The sequence below is a fragment of the Sceloporus occidentalis genome, unplaced genomic scaffold, assembly GCF_023333645.1.
Source record: "Sceloporus occidentalis isolate IW3139 unplaced genomic scaffold, rSceOcc1.0.p SCAF_17, whole genome shotgun sequence".
Taxonomy (NCBI): domain Eukaryota; kingdom Metazoa; phylum Chordata; class Lepidosauria; order Squamata; family Phrynosomatidae; genus Sceloporus; species Sceloporus occidentalis.
The window spans coordinates 14,334,186-14,348,003 of NW_028316997.1; the positions used below are offsets into that span (position 1 = coordinate 14,334,186).

Below are 13,818 nucleotides of genomic sequence, written 5' to 3' on the forward strand. Positions count from 1 at the left end.
TTTATTGGTGGAGTAATTTAAGTCAAAATCAAGATGAAATATCATGGCTAAAGAAACAACAAAACAAAGCATGAAATATTGACTGTAATGACACAATATTGGAACTGTGCGTGTTTCTCATAATTTACTCGATTCCAACTTTGACCCCCCCACGTCCCTTTCATGTAAAAGAAAATCAAAATAAATACATGGCAGTCACATGAACTGGAATATGCAGCAAACAATACAGTGTATTGATACAGCTTTCAGTTGCATTGACATAGCACATCTTGTGATTCTCATTACCACTATAGCTATAAAGATGCTGGGTTTAAAAAAAAAAAAAAAAAAAAAAAGACAGACAGACAGACAGACGAATAAGCAAAGCTCAGAAAATTTCATGGCACATGCATTCTCATAACTGTTGGTGAATTGAAGGAAATGACACTGATTTCCTTCCTCAACCTGTAGTGTTGATAAGTCAAAGCAAATTCAACAAATACCATAGCAATAGATGTGGATATTGAAAAAAAAATATTAAAAATAAAATTATAATTTAACAATGTGTAATGTGCCAGGCATTAAAGGGTTGAGTGCAGGTCTCTTCTCTGAAGAAAGAGCTGCAATACCTCTTAACTCTCAAATCATTTAATTTTATTGAACAGTTCCACCGAACATCTTCTACCCAAAAGGGATTATCGGTTTGACCAGTGAAGTGGTTTCGCTCTCTATTGGCGTCCTTTCTCCTGACTTGCATCACCAAACAGGTTGATGTGAGAACCCATGATATAGTTAAAATACATACACAGTGCTATGTTGTAATAATGACACTATCAACGCTTATATTACATTAAATCAGTTTTCTACTGATAGACTTCCCTATGAAATGATTGTTAATACAGTGTGTCAATACAATCCATGTACATAACAGCTAAAATCAATTGTGGAAGAAATAACAATAGGGTTATCTGTTTACTGAGCAATGTCGGCATCTAAGTCAAGAAAGATAAAAACAACCCATAAAACAAATACACTGTAACCGCTAATAACACACAACACTGTCTCTGCCTTCAACAGCAAGAGATTGCTATGAACAGATCTACGTGAAAACCTAAAATAAATCACCGCGGCACAGCATACAACAATCACAATTAACAACGAGTTCCAAAAAAGGTGACAGGCGCCAAGTGGATGTGTGTCAGAAAAGTGACGGTGAAAAAAGCAGGAATTCTGACCTATGGAAATTTAAGTTATACATGATTGTGATTTCAGCCAGTACCACAAATATGAGGGATTCCCCAACAATTAGTGTAAAACATCATAACAGAAATGGAAAGGCTGACAACAGGAAACAAGAAAACCGCCAGCGTGTAACACTGTGCACACTAACTACATCTCCATGGCTTTGAATGCCAACATATTAAAGTCCATTAAGTCACTGGCAAGCGGAGCCCTCCCTTCCTACCTGGCCTGGGGCAGTTATTCACAATTCATACACCAACACTGCACCTCTGTGTATTACAACATGTCACTGTGTATTAATAGCACTTACTAAAGGGGTAAAGTTTCAACAACCCTTCTACAGAAGCCCCTCGTTAAACCAAATCGGTTGTGACCTGCCAAATACTTTAACCCTATTAAGCCCTGACGTTGTCCTGAAGCATTGAGAACCCCAGTGGCTTCTCACCTGCAGGAGACTGTCAACTCCACTTTGGTGGCCGGTATGCTAGCGCTGAAGGGGTTAAAGTCCCCAATAGAAGCCGTGTTCCTGAAGCCGAAGTCCATTTCGAACCCCAGTTTATCCGGTGCGAACATGGGGACTGGTGGGATGGGGGTTTCTGGAAGAACCTGGAGTGAAGCAGTTACAGGGGAAGAACAGGCGAAACAAGCACCGTCAGGCTCGATATAAAGTCATATATGTAAGCAGCTGAGGGAGGAAACGGCGTGCAGTGACAGGAGCGTCCACACAGACGGGAGAGGGGCGGGGAGAGGCTCTGACGGGCAGGCACCGAGCGCTGCCTGGGGAAGGCACGGAATTCCCGGGATGGAATCTGGCTTTTTTCCACAACTTTGTTGCAACGCCTCTGCCTTAGGAAGGAGCGGGGAGAGACTCCCTGCTTCACCCATAGGAACTTCCTAATGGCTACCATAGTTTCTCATATAGTCGCTCAAACAGCAAAACGGTGACCTGCAACCTGGACCAGAGCAATGGAAAACCAGTGCAGGGCATAACGGGAAGGCTGTTATTAACCCTTTACCTATGGAGCACAGTCATTCTTGTCTTCCATGCTTCAGCTTTATCCCTGCTCATTTTCCCAAAATGAACACACCAGCTGCTAGCCACCAAATCACTACCGTTTTACCCCACTGTTGTCACTCCTTTCAGCCATCAATCCCCCAGTTCAACCACCTTATGCTTACTGCCCTTATAAACGTTCCAGCTGCTGTCACAGATGGGGATGGTTCACCATTCAATGCCCAGAAGGCTTTAGTTTGTATTCACTTAATTAAGTCACCAGCTTTCAAGCAGGGATATCAACCATAACATACTAGTAGCAAAGACACCAACTGGGAATCCTCGATATGATCACAGCAGTGTAGAATAGGAAGGCGTCAGCTCCAGACTGTGTGACCCTGAGAATCAGCCCCTTTACCCCAAGCCTCTGAGAATGGGGGGGGGAAACCCTGACAGTTACCAAGTATGACTATTGGTTGTTGCATCATTGAATGCTGTCTTGTCTCTGTCCAGGACATGCAAAGAACTATATTTACCCCCAGTTAATCTTTTTACATTAGATGAACATGAGGCTTTAAATGATGAATAACCATCATTGTTGATGTATTTCCCAAAAGTTACTACCGTGCTGCACGGACAGAGGGAAAGGCGTTAACACATTGGAATTTGGCTTCAGAATGAAGTTCCCGGAATACATTTTGGCTCTGTCCTATTTTTCCCATATTACAAAACTCTGCTGTAAATACAAGCTGCTATCAGTGACAGAGATTATTATAACGTTTAATAATTGCAGAGAATGGCAGAAACATTACTCAACCTACAAAGGTTGATTGCGTTATATCCGTATTTTCTATTGACTAAAAGCAGATCTGTCACTTTTACTACGTTTATATATTATATTAAGATTATATTCACTTTCTTGATCGTCAAGCAAATGAACCCTAGCAGCGATGTTGTTTCCTTTCTTTCCTTCAAATGGTTAATTGCATAAGAACAACACAGAAACTTTTAAGAAGTTTTTCTGTTTCTATGGCAACAAACCATCAGGTAAGGGTCTCAACACAGCTTGTAGGAAAGACTCTGCATTTGTATTAGGCCTCTGAGCCTAGGGCCAATTCTAATGCTTTGTTATGAATACAGAGTATAATCACAGATATTAGAAGCATTTCAGTGAAAAATATTTCAGTACAAACCTGAATGCAATAAAACTATAACAATGAATAATTATTTTCATGAAATACAAACATTCAAATGTATTTCCTTCTGTTGATGTTTTCATCATAGCATGAAAATAGATTTGGTAGGTTTACTATTTTGTATCATGCCAGAGATAATGGAGTTGAGGCTGAAAGGCTCAATTGAGCCTTTGGCAGACAAGAAACGTGCCAAGTTCTCTATTAGCTATAAACTCTGGCAAGATAAACGATTATTTTGAGATGGCAGTAGACACAAGTTTTTTTATTATTATTCTTGCCATACTCAGATTAAGAACTCTTGGCCTCTTTTTTGATTCAAATCATACTCTACTCTTCTGAGAAGGCTTCCCACAAGATTTTGAAGTGTTTCTGTGGGCACTTGTGCCCATTCATCCAGTAATAGCATGCGTGAGGTCAGGCACTGATGTTGGACGAGAAGGCCTGGTTCTGCGTATCAGTTTATCCCGAAGGTGCAGTGTGGTTTATGTCAGGGCTCTGTGGAATCGACTCAAGGTCCTCCACACCAACCTAGTCAAACCATGTGTTTGTATGCTGTAGCATTTAGATTACCACTTACAAGAACTGACAACAGTTTGGGAAAGTCCCCTTCCTGGATGAATCTGTCCCTGTGCATGAAACAAGGTTCATAAAGACATTTGACACCTACTGGGCCAGAATAACCTAAATTGAGATACAGATCAGTGACATCTATTGCTGATTTCTTTTTGTTATTTAGTGTTAGGTAGAGAAAAACAAACATATATAGCAGAACAGTTACGTTACTGTGTGATAAGGGGTTGTGTGTTCACAATCAGACGGAGCATTTTAGCAAAATCTAAACACTTGATATCTATCATGTCGGGGAGGGGTTACATTGGGGGGGGCATAAAAAAAATTTATGCCCCGGGCGACGGCAACGCTGGTTACACCATTGGCTGTAATGCCCCGATATTGAGGCATTTAGTAATACCAAAAACTGCTGTAAGGACCCTGGGTTGTCCCTCCACGGATGCGTCCTCGTGCGCCATATACAATGTGGCTGTGAACACTTGCTTTAACGATTGCCTCCTAAGCTCAAACAGTGTTGAAATGCCTCAGTATCGAGCTATTCTGCAACCCCGAAAACCAACCCCAGGATGCACTGTGATCTCTCCGGAGAGTGACCACAAGCACCATAGGGGGAGATGTTGTCTCTCGCAAGATGGAGAGGCCCACTCTGAGACCCCAAGAGTCTTCAGACCTGCCTAAAAATTCTGAGCTCCCCCTGCAGGTTGAATGCAGGTACTTTACAATTGAGCCCAGCTTACTAGTCACAGTGTGATTAGTAAAATATGTGATAAAATAAAAATTGTTAAAAAATAAATAAGAATGTGGTAACATATAAGAATAATTTACATCTACATCTACAGTGATGTTACCATCAGGGGAACCATCCAGTTCAAGCAAAATGTTACAGCCACTCACTGGCCACTTTATTAGGTACACCTGTTCAATTGCTTGTTAACACAAATAGCTAATCACCAAATCACATGCATTCAGGGATGTAGACGTGGTCAAGATAGCTTGCTGAAGTTCAAACCAAGTAGAGCCCTGCATGGGACTGCTTTTTTAATCCCACTCCCGCCTGCTCCCGCTGATTTTTTGCCCAATCCCGCCCGCTCCCGCAATGTGGGTGTTCCATTCCCGCCCGCTCCCGCCACATTTGTGGCCAATCACGTCCACCTCCTTACCTGAACTGCAGATTTCCCGCGCAGTCCAGCAAGGCTCCCCTCGAGTTGCTCCCTCACAGCGTCTCTTCTCTTGCTCCGCCCAGGAACAAGGCAGAGTCACGGGAAGTGACGTCACATCACGTGGCTCCATTTTGTTCCTGGGCGGAGCAAGAGAGGCGACACTGTAAGGGAGCAGCGAGAAGGCAGCCTTGCGGGACTGTGAGGGATTACAGGGACCCGCAGGTACAGTGCCTGACCGCCCGTTCCCGCCCACAACACCAGCAAGACCGCCCCCCGCGCCCGCGGGACCCTCCTCCCAATACAGTCCTCTAAAACCAAGCATCAGAATGGGGAAGAAAGGGAATTTAAGTGACTTTGAACATGGCATGGTTGTTGGTGCCAGACTGGCTGGTCTGAGTATTTCAGAAACTGCTGATCTACTGGGAAGACTGGACATTCAGATTGCAGGGTTGAATTTTGGCATAAACAACACAAAAGCATGGATCCATCCTGCCTTGTATCAACGGTTTAGGCTGGTGGTGTGATGGTGACATTTTCTTGCCACACTTTGAGCCCCTTAGTACCAACTGAGCATCGTTTAAACGCGACAGCCTACCTGAGTATTGTTGCTGACCATATCCATCCATTTATGACCACAGTGTACCCACCTCCTGATGGCTACTTCCAGCAGAATAATGCACCATGCCACAAAGCTATCATCATCTCAAACTGGTTTCTTGAACATGACAATGAGTTCACTGTACTCCAATGGCCTCCACAGTCACCAGATCTCAATCCAAAAGAACACCTTTGGGATGTGGTGGAATGGGAGATTCGCATCATGGATGTGCAGCCCTAAAATCTGCAGCGTGATGCCATCATGTCCATATAAACCTAAATCTCTGTGGAATGTTTCCAGCACCTTGTAGGAAGTACACCATGAAGAATGAAGGCAGTTCTGAAGGCAAAAGGGGGTCCAACCCGGTACTAGCAAGGTGTACCTAATAAACTGGCAGTGAGTGTGTATATATATATATACATTAAAAACTTAATTTTTATGAGCAAGTCCTAAAATAAGCATATCTTCTCAAAAATCCTGGCATAAAATATTAGCATTTGAAATACCTATTGCTTGACTATTGACAAAAATGTTTGGTTTACTGGGGTAAATTGAATTGTCCATGTTCAAAGATGTCCCAAATAGGACATGGGTGCAGACTGACCATATGTAAAAACTCGAAATTCACACCTTTCAAATGTGGCCTTTTAGCCCCAAACAACCCGACAAACACCTAGATGGGTTGAATCACTCATGATGCTGAACACATATTGTAGTGTTTTTGGCAGTGACATATATCAGAAGCTGTATATACATACCTAAAGTACAATGTGTGTGAAAAAGAAAAATATACTACCACAAACTTTGACCAAGACTAGTGGTGGAAAAACATTGGATATTTCTAAATTTAAGACAAATATTATTTATGACTCTATTCATCAGGTTTTTGTATTAGCTTTTGTAGATGAGTAAAAGATTTTTAATATAAAATAAAAGATGCTTTTTACATTTTTCCATTACCATATTTTTTTTTAAATAGAAGTTGTGGCCAAGAAAATTAAAGCTAAACATGAGTACCTCAAAAATGTTAGAACAGCCTCGTCATGAGGGTACAAAAAGAAAAAAAAAAGCAGCTAGGTCCTTAAGGGGTTAATGTGTGCATGTGCACATTGCAGGATTCATTTCATTAAAGGGTTTCATATGAATTCTTGTTTGTAAATGCAACATATACTTTAAAACTGAGCTATTCATAGCACACTTACACCATAAACATGTACAATAATGCTGTCGGGCAGGGTAAAATATCAACACTGGGGGGGCGGAGTTAGCGCTCGAAGAAGATGGCCGCTTAAGCCTCTAGCTCCGCTCACCGTCCGACTTTTCCGCTTCATTCTGCGCCTTTCCCTTCCGATGGGGAAAACTACTCGTGTGGGGAGCACCCCACGATCTTCGGGGACGCGAGACAGACCGTCTAATCCCTCCGTGCGGTCTTATTTCCAGGGTCCGCCCGACCAAGACTCCAGGGACTCGGAGCCCAAGATGGCGCCGTCTCCCGCCAGCCAGCAGAGTGAGTGCTCGGAAGAGGGCTCTCGCGATCGTGAATCCAGCCCTCCGCTGGCGGCTGGATCCTCCTGGCGAGAGGCTCTGAAGGCGCTTCCCACGAAAGCGGACTTAGTGGCCGTGATTGATTCCTCGCTGGACCAGGCCCTGCGGGGCGTGCGGGCCGACCTCGTGGTCATTAAACATGACCTGAAGCAACTGGGTGACCGCGTGCTTTCACTGGAGGAGTCCTACGCGACCACTTGTGACCGGATTGACTCACACTCTACCACTCTCCATGCACACACAGACACCATCCACCAGCTCCGGCGACAGCTAGAGGACCTTGACAACCGGGGGAGGCGAAACAATCTCCGTATCCGGGGCTTACCTGAGTCGGTCCCTCCTGAGCAAATTCGCATGGTGCTGCAGCAGGTGTTCAACACTCTTCTCGGCTTGCCGGAGGATGCACCGATCCAGTTTGATAGGGCTCACCGTGCCCTGCGGCCGAGGGGTTCTCCATCTTCTCCTCCACGGGACGTGGTATGCTGTTTTCATGAATACTCGGTCAAGGAGGCGGTGTTGAAGGCTTGTCGTACCGCCGGCGCTGTGGAATATGACCGGGAAAAGCTTTCCATCTACCAGGATCTTTCACCGCTCACTCTCCAAAAGCGTAGAGCATTGCGGCCGCTCACAGCGGCGCTTCGAGAGGCTGGTGTGCCCTACCAGTGGGGCTTTCCGTTTATGCTGATCGCCAGACGGAATGGCGCTACTTTTACCTTGCGTCACCCGGGTGAGCTGAAATTCTTCTTGGAGGATCTGCGTCTTCCAGTGGTGGAGGTTCCCGATTGGGATGAGGTTCCCACGTCTTTGCCACCTTTGTCGGACCCGGCTGCCTCCTGGACTGTGCACTCCAACCGCCGGAAGAGGTCCCGCCGCAACCCTGCGACTCCGGAGGATACCGGCTGAGCCTGTTTTCTTCGTGATGCCCTGATGGCTTTGCCCTCACTGTGGGACTCTTCGGGGCGTGAGTGTTTCTGCCCTTTTCCCGCTGAACTTTGCAATCCTCCGGGTGTCATCGTATCTTCACGGTCTGGACTTTCGCACTCGTTCGGGTATTTTGTTTATCGGCCCTTTTTTTATGTTTTTCCGCTGTTTTTCGATCCGTTTCGGTTTTTCGGCGTTCGTTTTAAGTTTTGCACCACACCATACATTTACCACACATTTACTCGTGCTATTAGCGGTTCCCCCGCTGCATATCGCCTATACTTGGCGTTAGTTGTCGCTTTTGTTACATGTGACACGTTTATGGATCCGTCATACTGACAGCCTTGTTCGCCTGTCCTTGGCGGCAGGCTTGCGGTGCCCCCTTATTTTGGGGGTCCCCCCACTTATTCTGTCTCTGTGCTGTTTCCCCGGTCTGTCTCTCCCCCGTGTTCCCCTCTCCTTTCGCTCATTTTTATTGCTCTTGCCCTGAATGCCTTTTTTCTCTCCGTGTGTGTGTCTCCTCTTCCCCGTACGGCGCCTTACGCACCTCTCCTGCGGGGTTGCGAGGGATTGCTTTCCCCTCTCCCTGATCCCCTGTGTTTGGCGTGGGTTTCCCCCCATATTTTCTGCCCTTTCGGACGGTGGGGCGGTAGCGGAGGTTCTTTCCTCCTCCTTTCTCGCTCTCTCCTACTCCCCCTGTCTTCTCCCTTTCTCTGTTTGCTTTTTCTTCTTCTCCGCTTTGGTGGGCCTTCCCCCCCCCCCCGAGCTCTCCTGTCCTCCTGTGGACAGTGATTTCGGGACTCTCTGTAGTCCCTCCGCTCATTAGTCGTCGACACTCGTGTCGTAATGGTAGGTGCTTCCAAGACCTACTTCCTCTTCACACTTCGCACCTCATACACATGTTATTTTTGTTGTTGTATTTTATTGTTTGTTATTTTTGGTTTATTTGACCTGTGGTGGCTCATTACCCTACTTTTGTCCTATGCCTGCTCCGACTATGTCCTCTAACCACCTAAATTGTGTGACGCTTAATATAAGGGGCTTAAATAAACCGGAGCAGCGCTCTAAGCTTTGCTCCTTTCTCCGTGCTTCTAAGTCCCACATTGCCTTTATTCAGGAGACCCATTTTAAGCGGGGCTCTGAGCACCGGCTCTACGATCGGTCCTTTTCTCATGCCTTTTTCTCCAGCTCCCCTTCCTCGAAAACGAAAGGTGTAGCTCTCCTTATACATAAAGTGGCCCGCTTCCAACTTCTAGACGAATGGACGGATGACGAGGGGCGCTGTGTGTTTGTCAAGGGCTATGTGGGTTCCCAGAAGGTCACCTTGGCAAGTCTGTATGCCCCCAATAAATCTCAGGGCCGCTCCATTATTGCACTACTTAATAAACTGGCGGACTTCCAGGAGGGGGTCACTGTCCTGGGTGGGGACTTTAACATGGTTTTTGACCCTCTTCTGGATGCTTCCTCTGGTAGGTCGCACATCCCGTACTCTAATATTCGCAAGGTTCTCAAGCACCTTAAATTTAACCAACTTGTTGATGCTTGGCGTACCCTGCACCCTGAGGAGAGGGATTATACACACTATTCTGCTCCCCATGCCACCTACTCCAGGATTGATACCTTTTTCATTTCCCATTTCCATCTCTCCTTCCTGCGCTCTGCTGTGATCGGCCCTTCTACTATTAGCGATCATGCCCCGGTGTTTATTAGGCTTTCCCTGATTGCTCTTCCCAGGCCCCGGTGGAGTTGGAGGCTTAATGAGTCGTTGTTGGATGATCCCGGCAATTTGTCGGCTCTGTCGTCTCATATCACTAACTACTTCACCGAGAATACCACCCCGGACGTTCCCACCCCGGTCGTATGGGAGGCCCATAAGGCGGTTGTGAGGGGGTGCCTGATTGGTATGGGGGCTGCGGCTAAACGGCAGCATTCGGATGCTGTCCTGTCTCTGGTCACACAGATTGAGGCCCTGGAACTGCGGCACAAGGCTACTCTCCTTCCGTCGCTCCAGCTTCAGCTTACCACCCTCCGCGCTCGGCTGGCGACTCTGCTAGATACCCGGATCAAACGTAACTTTTTGCTGACGCGACATCTTTTCTATGAGTTCGGGGACAAACCGGGCAAGTTGTTGGCGAGGGCTTTGAGGGCGAAGAGGGCTCAAACTTATTTAACTAGGATCCGAGATCGGCATAACAAGCTGCATTTCCACTCTCATAAAATTGCCGAGTGTTTCCAGCAATACTACTCCTCCCTTTATAACCTTCCCCCTGAATTCCGCCCTGGCTTAGATATCCAAACCGCTACCTCCGAATTTTTGGGCGCACACCTTAACCGGGTTGTTACTGCGGAGGATAGCACGGCTTTAGAGGCTCCGATCACTTTGTCAGAGGTTGAATTTGCTGTCAAAAATTCCCCTCCGGGCAAGAGCCCAGGCCCGGACGGTTTTACGGCCGTTTACTATAAAAAGTTCCTCCCGCTCCTGGGCCCCCATTTGGTGACCCACTTCAACGCGATTGCCAGTGGTGAGCCCTTTGATCCTCGGGCGCTCGATGCCAGCATTGTTGTGCTTCCGAAGCCCGATAAAAATTTGGACCTCTGTAGCAGTTACCGGCCAATCTCGCTGATCAATGTTGATGTCAAGCTGTTCGCCAAGGTCCTTGCCAACCGCCTCTGCCCCCTTCTACCTGGCCTGATTCACCCGGATCAGGTGGGGTTCGTGCCGGGGAGGGAGGCGCGAGACAATACGATCAAGGTCCTTGATTTGCTGTCCCATGCACATAACTTTGGTACCCCCCTAGTCTTAGCCTCGATGGACGCCGAAAAGGCGTTTGATAGGGTCTCCTGGCCCTATCTGTTTCGAGTTTTGGAGGGCATTGGCCTGGGCCTTAGGTTCCTCACGTGTATACGCGCTCTCTACTCCTCCCCGGTAGCTCGGATTACGGTAAATGGCATACAGTCTGATCAGGTCGCTCTCTCCAACGGTACGAGACAGGGCTGTCCCCTCTCCCCCCTTTTGTTTCTCTTGGTGGTTGAGCCCCTCGCGGCAGCTGTCCGCGCCCATCCGGATATCGTGGGGGTTGCTGTGTCTGGCCGCTCCCACGTGATCTCCCTGTTTGCCGATGACATCCTAGTGACGCTCTCTGACCCGGGTCGATCCCTCCCTGCATTGCTGTCGGTTCTCGACCGCTTCTGCTTTATCTCTAACTATAAGATTAACCTCTCCAAATCGGAGGTGATGGGGTTTCGTCTGGCGCCGGAGTTGTCCCATCGCATCCGCACCACTATGCCTTTCCGTTGGAAGGATGATTGTATTAAGTACCTGGGGGTTCTCCTACCCGCGGATCTGTCCCGGATCCGGTCCCTCAACTTTGATCCCCTTTTAAGTTCTCTCCTTTCTGATCTCCACAAATGGGCCTTCCCTCACGTGTCCTGGTTTGGGAGGGTCAGCGTTCTCAAGATGAACGTTCTTCCCCGTTTTTTGTATCTGTTCCAGACGCTGCCTATTTTTCTTCCTCGGTCGTATTTTCGGAAATGTCATGGAGCCTTTCTCCGCTACATTTGGAGGGGCAAGCCACCTAGACTCTCCTTCTCTTACCTGACGAGACCTAAGACGTTGGGGGGGATGGGCCTTCCTAACCTGGAACTCTATTGGAGGGCTGCCCATCTTCGTCGGGTGGTCGAGTGGTCCGTTGGTGCGCGACGCCTTTGGGTGTCTGTGGAGGCTGCTGCGTTATCTTGCCCTATTGCCGCTCTCCCTTGGATTGCTAATCCTCAACGCTGCATCTCTCATGCTTCACACCCCTTGATAGGCCCCACCCTGAGAGCCTTTGGGCAGGCCGTGCGAATGGGAGGTTTGGTGTCCGTTCCCTCACCCCTGTTTCCCATCTCGGGCCACCCGGATTTTGCCCCGGGCCGTGATGAGGCTCGCCTAGCGCCTCTTCTGCCTGCCGGTGTTTCCACTCTACGTGTCAGCCATGTGACGCGGGGCCCTACTCTTAAGCCCCTGTCTGAGTTGACTGGGAAGGCGACTAATTCTTTTCTGACCCTTTTTCTGTACCACCAGCTCAGGCATTTCCTCTCCTCCACCGGGGCACTGGGCGGGAGCTCTCGCACGCCCACTGTTTTTGAACAAATATGCCTTGAGGCGCAGGAACCTCCGCACCTGCTCTCTGCCCTATACGCTATTTTACTTTCCCCGGCGGTTATTACTAAGCCCTATTATTTTAGCCTCTGGGAAAGTGACTTGGGCCTTTCTTTCTCACTGGAGGATTGGGAGAGGATACTCATGATTGTTCACAAAGGGACCGTGTCCAGTAGGGTGCAGGAAACCCTCTTCAAAATTGTTACCCGGTGGTATAAGGTGCCCCTTGATTTACATAGGTTTCTGCCTCAGGTCCCCCCGAAGTGCTGGCGCTGTAATTCCCACCCGGGTTCCCTCTTCCACATCTGGTGGACCTGTCCTGCTATTAGGCCCTTCTGGGACAAGGTTGCCGAGGTTATTCGGGAGGTGTCGGACCCTACGTTTACGGCTTCTCCGGCCGCTGTACTCCTTCATTATAACTCAGTCCCGTATCAGGCTTATAAGGGCTCAATCAAGTTCCATTTGATAAATGCCGCGCTTACTACTCTTCCCCGCTCCTGGAAGTCCGTCGTCCCTCCCTCTGTATCTGCCTGGTTTCGCCGGGTGGAATTTATCTACCAAATGGAAGTCATTTCGAGCGCCGCCAGGGGCCAGGACCATACGGTAGAGCTTAAGTGGTTCTATTGGCGTTCATTCGTATCCTCCCTGGATGGTCGCTCGGATCTCTCTCTGATATGATTCTCTACACTTTTTACCTCTCCACACCGGGTCTCGGACTTGATTTGTTATATTTTTATTTTTTTTTCTCTTTTTATTATTTCCTTTTATCTGCCGCCACATAGGTCTTTGTTTTGTTTTGGTTTGGTTTACTTTGTACTCGTACGTACCCGTTATACCTGGGTCTTCGGACTCGATTCTACTGCTGTCTCGATATTATAATATAGTGCTATATTCCGGAGCTCGTTGCTCCCTCTGGGTACTGTGTTTGTATCCTGCTCCGTGTGCTAGTATTGTTGTCACATATCTGTTACACAACTCTAACTGCTTTTGTATGTAACTGTATCCATCTATTGTCGGGCACTTTGTTGTGATACCCTCTCGGATTGTATCGGTGCGGGCGCTTGTCGCTCTTAGTGTGGTGCTCAGTGCCTACCTTCCAAGTGCCTTACTGTTGCTGTGTCGTTGTGTACTGTCATGCTGTTCTTCAATAAACGGAGAATTAACAAAAAAAAATATCAACACTGCTCATGGCAACAGTCATTTCTTTCCAATATGTATTTATAAAAGGAACTTCTGTTTTTAGAAGGCAAGCTGCCAAAAAAATAGTAATAAATGGACAGATGTCTTTCTATGAGAATTTTGTTTATGTTTGGCAGATATCATCTTCCATATTTGTGGTACATTGACTGGGTACATTATTTCTGTCCCTCCTGCAATTCCCTCAGTGCCTCACCAGCCTTCACAGCTCCATCTGCATCTCCATCTTCTATCACAAATGCCATCCCTTTTGCTTAGGATTTTCTGTGAGGGTT

The 13,818-nt window shown here is 47.3% G+C and overlaps 1 protein-coding gene across 1 annotated transcript in view; it reads right to left on the reverse strand.

Moving 5' to 3' along the window:
• LOC149302870 (copine-8-like) overlaps window positions 1–1,794 on the reverse strand; it is a 106,420-nt gene extending 104,626 nt beyond the window's left edge. The window contains exon 1 of the mRNA XM_089482030.1: window positions 1,667–1,794. Within this exon, the coding sequence (XP_089338156.1) occupies window positions 1,667–1,794 (128 nt within the window). The remainder of the gene's footprint in view (window positions 1–1,666) is intronic.
• Between the last annotated feature and the right edge of the window lie 12,024 nt (window positions 1,795–13,818).